This window comes from Rhopalosiphum maidis, chromosome 4 (genome assembly GCF_003676215.2).
Source record: "Rhopalosiphum maidis isolate BTI-1 chromosome 4, ASM367621v3, whole genome shotgun sequence".
Lineage (NCBI taxonomy): Eukaryota > Metazoa > Arthropoda > Insecta > Hemiptera > Aphididae > Rhopalosiphum > Rhopalosiphum maidis.
This window is the reverse complement of record NC_040880.1, coordinates 44,525,144-44,535,596: the sequence shown is the minus strand read 5'-3', so window position 1 is coordinate 44,535,596 and position 10,453 is coordinate 44,525,144. Positions and strand designations below refer to the sequence as shown.

The 10,453-nt window shown below is 30.8% G+C and overlaps 1 protein-coding gene across 1 annotated transcript; it reads left to right on the top strand.

Moving 5' to 3' along the window:
- The first annotated feature begins 344 nt into the window (after window positions 1–344).
- Window positions 345–9,183, top strand: LOC113558901 (phosphoenolpyruvate carboxykinase [GTP]-like). Its single transcript, XM_026964482.1, has 9 exons — window positions 345–574; window positions 709–805; window positions 1,973–2,118; window positions 4,932–5,396; window positions 6,186–6,318; window positions 6,559–6,971; window positions 7,812–8,166; window positions 8,602–8,799; window positions 8,890–9,183. The coding sequence occupies exons 1-9, from the start codon at window positions 546–548 to the stop codon at window positions 8,995–8,997; spliced, it is 1,944 nt and encodes a 647-aa protein (XP_026820283.1). The 5' UTR covers window positions 345–545; the 3' UTR covers window positions 8,998–9,183.
- Window positions 9,184–10,453: the final 1,270 nt, after the last annotated feature.

Below are 10,453 nucleotides of genomic sequence, written 5' to 3'. Positions count from 1 at the left end.
TATCAAATTAAATACCTGTTACGCATAACCTGCAGTGACATGTGATCAAACTGAAAAAAAAAAACAATAGGATCTCCGTCTAAAGAGTAAACTATAACTATGTATACATCTATTAACTATAGTACCTACTTTACTACGACAGCATTATACTATTATCACAGTTTAACAATCTAATAACACGCACGTTATTGTTGTAGGGCACGCGTGAGTAGATCGTATGCGACATATTGTTCGGTGGGAGTCTGTCTGGTCACGTGTTGGACGTGGAGGTGGGGGCAGCAATACGATAACGTCGCGTAAACAGATTACGTTCCGCGTACACTTAAAAACGGATCGTCCGACGGTATGATATTTAGTACATCGTCGGCAGCACATCGCCACCGATTGGTCTCCCGATAATATGCTAATATTATAATTATTGCACATCGAATCCCGATGAAACGTGACACCTGAAGTCGCCATCCGAATTGTATCCGCGGTCATTTAGTTTTTTGACGTTGTTTTCGTAACTTGTCACTGCTCTTTATCACAAAAAAAAAAAAAAAATGCCGGACTTCGACAGTATCGGAGGAGAGTAAGTACAAAATATTCTATTCCATTAAAACATCGTCGTCGACCTTTAAGTGAAAAGGTTTACGATAATAACCACCCCGTGAAATTATAGTATTATAACTTTTAAATTGTTCATATTGTGTTTTTTTTTCACAGGGAGGTTTCGAGCTGTATGCCGAAGGTACATTTGCAGTGGGCTTCCGGATCGCAGCCGGTCAGGAAGTTGAGCGTTGTGTCGTTGCTACCCAATAAGGTACGAACAATAGTAATAACTATATTATATATTATAAAGCATCTCCCTCGTATGGTTTCTGTCCTTTTTGTATTGTGCGCGGTGTTAAATAATGATAAGTAATTGTCTCAATATTTTGTACGATTTCGGATGTCCAGATTTCCGTTATAATCAGTTCAAATTTCTGAAATTCTATAAAACGGTAATACTGTTACAATCGATTCAATTTAAATATCTGATAAACAAATTAGAATATCATATGCAAACCTTAATCGTATAAATAAAAAACTTTGACGTGATTGTGCAATCTATTCACACGTGTGGATTGGTAAGATGCTAACAATATTGTTTATCATATGCAGCAAATTGTAAATCGTTATTTAAAGTTAAAATTTCTTTTTAATAATATTATTTTACAATAATATAATTATTGTCCTATACATATGTAATACATTATTACCATAAATCATAATTAATTATATTTTATATATATGTTTAAAAATGTATGTTCTTCTATGATTAATGTATATTTTTCTTTGTTTTTGTCATCGATATAGTAATCAGTTTTGGTAGGCTATACTAAATATTGTTAATTTCTAGTTCGACATTATAAATTGCAATAAAATATATATTATTACTATATTATTTATGCATATATATAATATATATAGCGTATCATGTTTTATAAGATTTGCATATCTAATTATAAACAATTATTAAAATAAATATTTTAATATATCAAAAACACGTCTGGATATTGTATTATGTATACCAAATTAAAATTTGTATTTTGTCAAACATAATAAATCTAAAAATAAATACGTTATTAAAGTTTCGATAATAATAACAAATCCCAATATCTATGTTAATTTAACATTTTTAAAATGTGCAATTATATAATACATATACGTTTTCTTTTCTTAGGAGATGTTATATTTGTGCACTAAACATTCTTGTCTAAATCCAAACAGAAATTTAAATTTTTAAAGTTAAGAAAAGTAATGTGATATAGTATTTTCAACACCTGTCTTATAATACTTAGTGGAATAATAGAAATCGGACAAAATTTAATTTATAAAACTATTTTTAGGTAATTTTTTTAAATTTTTATATACACGCTATTAGGAAGCGTTCGTTTATAATGTAGTTTAATTTGTATGGCTAAATATTATGATTACATTTACATAGCTAAAAGATTTCGTCGAGGACAGTGTGCGGTTGTGCAGGCCGTCAAACCTGTACATTTGCGATGGATCCGAAGCTGAAAACACGATGCTCATCGAACGTCTGCTGGAAAACAACACCATCATTCCGCTGCCCAAGTACAAAAACTGGTAAGTTTGATGTATTAAAATATATATGCGATGCCATATTACCATACTTTCTATAGTTGTTGACGGATTATATTTATGGTTTTATCATTATGCATTATTATTAACTATCGTGGTTCAACATAGAAAAATAGTTGCTTGCCGCGATTACATGATAGCGAAGGTGCCAAACGTTTTTTACAGTAAATCTTTTCTAAATTTTAGTTTTTTTTCATTACTGGTGCTTAATATTTGTTTTTATTTGTTATTAAATTTAGATGCAGGGCTAATATAAATCGTCTTAAATCTGGACTATATCGTATAATATATATAAATCAAGTATGAAAAAAATTGTAGAATTAGTGGTGATTGGTGTTAGACTGATAGTATTTTCATTTGATTTACACAATAGAGATTTATTTAACTAATTCGAGAATGCATGGACAGATCATCTTAGTCAATTTTTATCTATAAGTAGATATATATGTTATAATTATTACGGTAATATTATACTTCCGCTGGCATCTTACTTTATGCGTTTCCAATATCCTACGATGTTTTTTCCTACTACTGCCACAGCATAGTAAATTTGAATTTCGATTAATTTAACTCGTACATATCCGGATCACAGAAATTCGTTTATAAGTGTTTTAAAAATGTTCGTCGGTTATAAACTCTTTCTCGGAATACGTAAAACATACACATTACCTTTTCAGATTAAAACGGCATCCCAAGTTTAGAAAGAAAAATTAGGATAACGGTTAAATAAAACAAACAATTCTATTACAGACGTACACTGAGCGTACGGACAGAAATAATCAATAACTGCACGCGTACGACGTGTGGGGAATTCATTTTCCTCGCTTACATACGAAACGCGCACGTCAAACACGTGTAGCAACAGTTATACGATAATTTTTTTCGAATAACTGAAAAAATTATTAACTTGTATTGAATTATAATATTATTTCAGACTAGATGATGGCAACTTTGTGTGCTTAAATTAAAAGATAGTTATTTTTAATGTCTTAATATTTTTTAATTTACACATTTAATCACTATCTGCATATCGGGTGGTTAAATAATATTATTTCTATATTAGCTTGTGAAATAAATACGCATGTTGAATAATAATATAGCATCATCACGGTTTTGTATTTATTACACTGAAAGTTATTATTTTACTCGTTATTTTACGATGTCGAATTTATTTGTAAATTTCTAAAACTAATTTCGTATAACGTAATAACATAATAAAATGTGTGTAGATGAAAAAACACTGATCTTGGTTTTATGTATCTACTTTACCTACTTTGTTTTTCCGTTTGAATGCGATGCATATTTTGTGTTGGTTGGAAAAAATATATGATTTAACTGAAACATAAACGCGAAACTGTACTTCACGTTTTTTATTGTATCGCATCGAAAGAAAAAATAAAACATAAAATATATAATATTGTAAAATTCGTATAAAATAGAACGACAGAAAATCAGTATATTTTCGTTTCGGACTAGATTTCAATTTTATTTAGTGACATAAAAAGTCCAATATTTAGCACTGTGGAAATAAAATATTTCCGTCAGAAATTCAGTTTGGCGAATAGATATCTTACGATAAAATTGTTGAAAATCTACCACGAAATGAATAAACTAAATTCCACGTAAAATCAAATAGTTTTGGCAGTGACCGCACAACTGATTTTCAAACGATGTTCGGAAACAATTAAATAACATTTACTGGACGTAACTCCGGGTTTCAGAACGTTTAGTGAAACCTGTCTCAAAACACTAAAACCATTTAATAGAATTTGAAAAGCTAACGAAATATTAGCTCGATTACTAACAATAAACATTGCTATTATTGTATATTATCACAAATAAAAATTGACAACATTTAAAATATTGTTCTTTTTAGTTTTAAAATTATTAATATAAAAAAATAATTATCATTTTATTAATTTAATGTATTATTTAGCGAATAGTTATAATTTTTTTGTATTATTTGTCTACAATCTATTAATCTCAGACGACGTCCTTATATAATTATAATCACTTGTCGTAAAAAAAGATAATAACATTGTTGTGTTTATCAAACTCGCATTATACAATTAATCAATAAAATAATTTAACTATATTTTAATCGTTGATTATTAATTATTTAAATTTGATAATAGTATAATGTGGGTTACACTAACTATTATGGTTGGCAGGTTATAATAGTAATATATTGTTGACTTACCAATGAGTTAAAAAATATAATCTATAAGAAAATAAGACAAATTTTAAATAATTATTACACGCCAAAGAATACTCGCTGACATTTCACCTCGCGCGCGCGATAGAAACACAACGTTTCGATTCAAATAATAATGATAAATTATTTAATTAGGTACTATTATTGTAGTTATCAAAGCGTTTTGAAAACAAATCAGTTATTATGATTTATCATATGATATTGATATGGAAATATATTTCAGTTTTCAACTCACAAAATAAGCGTAACAAAGTAAACTCATGTTAATCTTGTGTTAGAATGTAAAATTAAAAACTTATTTAGCGTTTTGCGAGTTTAAGATAATGATAGAGCACCAATACTGCAATACCAATATCATCGCGATAAAAAAAGAAAATAAGTTCAGTAATTTTAAAAATTACTTTTTTTTTTTTAATGAAAAAAGTTAAAAAAGTGGATATTTTGTGTAAAAGGATAAATTACTTTTTGTTCAAATTTTGTCGGGGCAACTGGGACAGCTAATCTCCTAATCAATCGATGTACCACTAACACATTGTATACATGTTCTTAACCGTATTCTAACCAATGATACCTTTTCTTGCAGTTTTTTGGCCAGGAGCAGTCCCAGGGACGTTGCCAGGGTGGAGAGTCGGACGTTCATATGTACCAAAAACAAGAGAGACGCAGTTAATGTGCCAAAGGGTTCGGCTAAGGGGATGCTGGGAAACTGGATGAGTCTGGAAGAAGCGGACAGCGCGGTCGCTGAACGGTTCCCAGGATGTATGGAGGGTAGGACCATGTATGTTATACCATTCAGCATGGGACCTCTAGACTCGCCTTACTCAAAACTTGGAGTCCAACTCACGGACTCGGCGTACGTCGTGTGCTCGATGCGTATCATGACCAGGATCGGCACAAAGGTGCTGGAAAAACTTGACTCTCCTGACGATAGTGGCAACGGCGTAGGTTACTTCGTTAAGGCCTTACATTCAGTTGGCCGTCCTGCTCATGGTCCAGTCCAACACCCGCACTGGCCCTGTGACCCCGATCGTACCATCATCCTACACAAGTCAGTATACCTATTATAATATAATATTAATTTATTAAAGTTTCATATTATTCTATTACCATACACTCATACCTTTGAAATATTATACTGTACACATCATATTGTTGCATGCCTCAGTTTCTTCAATGAATTAATATCATTATATGAGTGACGCAGAAATATTTTATTTATTATAAAAAATATGACAGTAAACACTTTGTGTTAAATAATAAAATGCAGGATATCTATATATATATATATATATGTATATATATATATTTATATAGACTTGATAAGAGCGAAACTACTTAGACATACTCTAAAATATCGTTTACCTTTTATAGCCTATTAAACGGTTTAATGAGACTTAGTAAGCTTTAAATGATACCACAAGTATTCAATCCATTTATTTTGATATTATTATACCTATTAATTTACATTTCCTAGACATTTTGTGACATAATTGTGTATGTAATTTTAATAATATGTGTTATATAATAATTAACATAAAATACAAAAACCGCGAATCGTTCAGTTTATATTTTTTTTATGTTTTGAAAATAAGGAATTATACAATTAAGAATATTATTAACATGACTTACGTTTGATTATCATAAGAGTCTATAAATTAAATTAAATACCTTGTAAATACAAAAATAAAAATAATAAATAACTAACTAATAAATAAATAAATTATTAACACGTGTTAATAATTTTAAACTAGTTAGTCAAGGAATTTTTTCGTAATAAAGTTGTAAGTTAGAATAATATAAATTAGGTGAGGTTAACGTGTACCTATGATGTTTGCAGACCCGAGATGGATGAAATCATTAGTTATGGAAGCGGATACGGCGGCAACTCGCTCCTGGGCAAGAAGTGTTTCGCTTTAAGAATTGGTTCGTCAATAGCTCATCGCGAGGGTTGGCTTGCAGAACACATGTTGGTTAGTATTTAGTAATGAATAATAATATAAGGTATATTATAATTTTATATTTTAATGACATAAGAAATACGATTTTTCGATGGCGGTACGGTAAAAAATAATATTATATTCTCATCACGACCACCACAATTCACATACCAATTGTAGATTGCAAGAGTTTATTTTCGATTTGTTTTCACATCCCTACTTGTCGGAACGTATAGCTGAAATTTATAATAAATATATGATTATATACAACAGATCATGGGCGTGACTAATCCGAGGGGTCGAAAACGGTACGTGGCGGCCGCGTTCCCTAGTGCCTGTGGCAAGACCAACATGGCCATGATGCAACCCACACTTCCAGGTTACAAGGTGGAGTGTGTGGGTGATGACATCGTATGGATGCGGTTTGACCGGAACGGACAGTTGAGGGCCATTAACCCAGAATTTGGATTCTTCGGTGTGGCACCCGGCACATCCAGAGCTACAAACCCCGTGGCCATGGACACGGTGTTTGAGAATACGATATTTACCAATGTAGCACAAACCAGCGATGGTGGCGTGTATTGGGAAGGGATGGATAAACTGGAACCCGGAGTTACAGTCACTGCAGACTGGCAGGGTAATCCGTGGACCCCCGGCGGCGCACCAGCCGCGCACCCGAATTCCAGGTGAGTGTTTATATTGCAATAAAGTGAAAAAAGTCGAACGTCGTATGATATGACCGAAAAAGGTTTTAAATTAAAAAATTTCCAGTTCTGGGAAAAATTCAGATTTTATAGTATTTAAAATAATGTATAAAATATTTATAATATTTCGTTATTTGAATTCATACATTTCCTAGTACTGAGATGCTCATAATGATATATTGACCAAAAGCTCAAAAATTGATAAGTATATATATAAAAAAATTGACTCAAGTCGGTTAAGTCAGTATTAAGTTCATATAGTTAACAAATAATATATTTAAGTACACAAGTTAAAATTTAATAATATACTGGTAAAGAACAATATTTACTAAAATAAGCTTTAAAAAAGTTATTTGATTTAATTACAACCCAAGTGGGTCACTATTAAAATATAATATAAACTGTTTAGTTGAAAGAAAAACATTCACATTGTCGAAAGTTAAATAAATTACTGATTTATACTTATTGGCTATAATACGATTAATTAAACAATAAATAAAAGATAATAATAAAATGTAATATATTTTAGAAAACCAATAACCTTGAAAGTTTTAAAAATTAAGGCATATACGTATATAAAAAGAAATATTAAATTAATTCTCGATCCTCGATTATCAATAACTAAAAATGATTTCAAATTATAAGCATGCAAAATCTACGTTCTTAAAATTCTCATTTAATCTAATTATATTATTACAAGAAAATACCTATACCTAAAAAAAAATAAAACACGTATAGCCTTTATTTTAAAAATAATTGTTGCTAGTAAATGGCCACTTTGATAAATTGTTGTATTACAAAGGACCCGCGTTTTCTCTGTAGGTTCTGCACACCAGCAGCACAGTGTCCGATTATCGACCCTAATTGGCAGTCCCCGGAAGGTGTACCAATCGACGCCATCTTGTTCGGCGGCAGACGTCCATCTGGCGTGCCTCTGGTATACGAGGCGTTTGACTGGAAACACGGGGTGTACGTCGGTGCTTCCATGAAGTCTGAAGCCACTGCAGCTGCAGAGCACAAGGGCAAGGACATCATGCACGACCCGTTTGCCATGCGGCCATTTTTCGGATATAACTTTGGACACTACCTGCAGCACTGGCTGTCGATGGAGACAGCGTCACCCAACGTCAAAGTGCCTAAAGTATTCCACGTCAATTGGTTCCGAAAAAATGACCAAGTGAGTGCAAGCCCCGCAGCCCCGTATCGGTGGTCCATGACCAGTGTAATTTATCATTTTGATTTTGACCAAAAACAAAACAAGAATTATGTTTTTAATCTGTACAACAGTTTCGTAAATAAATAGTCCTCGTAAACAATTTCAAAAAAATTTAATTTTAAATATTATGTGTTTTAGTATTTAATTAAAAAAAAAAAAATAAATATATTATAGAAATACACAATTTTTTTGTCATAATATTGACTACGTTGCAATATGTAATTTAAAATATATATATATATATATATAACTAGGAATCTTTATGGGACCTAACCTAAAATCTACCGTTTACTCATATGATGAATTGTGTGTTAAGATTTGCATTACCATCATCACTCAATATATATTAATAATAATTAATTAATGTTAATGATGACTGTATGTGTGTCCAAACAGGGAAAATACATGTGGCCAGGATACGGTGAAAACTGTCGTGTTTTGGATTGGATTTTGCGCCGGATAGACAACGAACCCTTCACGGCACGACCGACACCCATCGGTTATGTACCTACCCGCGAAACGTTCGACGTCCATGGACTAAATGTGGACTTTGACGGGCTGTTTTCCGTCCCTATCGACTTTTGGATGGAAGAGGTAAGTCATCATTCATATTTTAGCGATGTTAATTATGCTCATTTAATTCATGTATATGCTTAATTATATTATATTATTTCACGTTTTCAGGCCAAAGAAGTAGCAAATTTTTTGTATGAACAGGTAGACAAAGATTTGCCAAAAGATATACAAGAACAAATCAACAACTTGTTCAGACGTCTGAGTTCAAATCAATAAAACTAACAATTCACACCTAACCTATAGACTATTCAAATGTTCTCTTATTGCACATCAAAAACTATTGCATATATTATTTTTTAAGTTAATGATTAACTGTTTTAAAGTAATTTTAAGTTTATTTAAAAGTATAATCCTAAACTATTATGTTTATTTTTATAATTATATTATTTATTTAAAATATTATACTTATTGAATATTGAATCGACCTGTCGTTTTCAATTCCCACTTAAAATCACGCGGAAAGGTGAAGGTTATGTGAATATAGGTTATAGATAGTCCGAAATCGTGTTTCTCAGGATACAGCATGTTATAACAACAACAACTGGTATAATATTCTAACTTGGCATGACGTTTATGAATACGAGTAATTTTCGGCTTGTAGGAACGGTAATTATTCTAACAGGTACCAATGCTCAAGTCAAAAAGTCTGAATAATACAAAAACAACTGTGGACCGCTAAAATATAGGCAAATTATATATATATATATATATATTATTAACAATCTATGGCGTGTACCTAAATATACTCGGCACCTATATATATATATATATATATATATAGTGTATCACGAGTATTTATAAATTATAACAATATGATAAATAGTAATAAACAACGATAATATACATAGGAAATAATACCGCGACCACTTGGATCAAAGGTATTTTGACTAGATAACAATAGTAGCATCGTCGGAGAGCTTTTATAAGTAATACTGACTTTATCAATCATATACATATTGCCATATTTGTCATATAACTCACGTGCTACTAGAAGCTTACATTTATAACTATCCTTTGATATTACGGTAGTGTTGCAGTATCTAGACGATTCTCAATTAATATGTTTGAACGGTTTCATTTCGACATACATTATTTTAATTATTATCGTTACATATGATCGAATACTAATTAGAGATTATATTATTACGTATAGCGAGTTCGTTTGCGTTAAAAATAGACGATAGCACAGCATCCACCCACGGTGATCATATATATATATATATAAATATTACTATAGTAAGTATTATTATTTTATTTGCATAAATATTACCATATTGGTATAACGTAATGTGGACTTTTATCCTGTGAACTAAGTCTAAAAATTCAAAGAAAAACACTACATTGTGTTTGTTTAATATTATTCATTAATTAAACCATTTCATTGCACGGGGTATTATTATTTTTATTTACTTTACTGTGATTATTATCACAATAATATTAAGATGAAGGTCTTTTACTGGTACTATATAACTACGCACTTACTTTTCGTAACACATTTTCTAGATACATAGTTATGATTTTTTTTTTTTTAATTTCAACATTTCAATATTGAATTATAAGAATCTAGAAATGTTTTATAAGAAAAAATTGTTTGGCCTTAAATAGAAAATCACCAAATGTGTCAACGTTGAAAAACGTGAAATTGCAGTAAAACTACAATATAAAATCTAGT

Coding starts and splice junctions, on each gene's coding strand:
- LOC113558901 (XM_026964482.1), top strand. CDS start 546: ATGCCGGACTTCGACAGTATCGGAGGAGA. Junction 575..708: donor TTCGACAGTATCGGAGGAGA/GTAAGTACAAAA, acceptor TTTTTTTCACAG/GGAGGTTTCGAGCTGTATGC. Junction 8,167..8,601: donor GGTTCCGAAAAAATGACCAA/GTGAGTGCAAGC, acceptor GTGTCCAAACAG/GGAAAATACATGTGGCCAGG.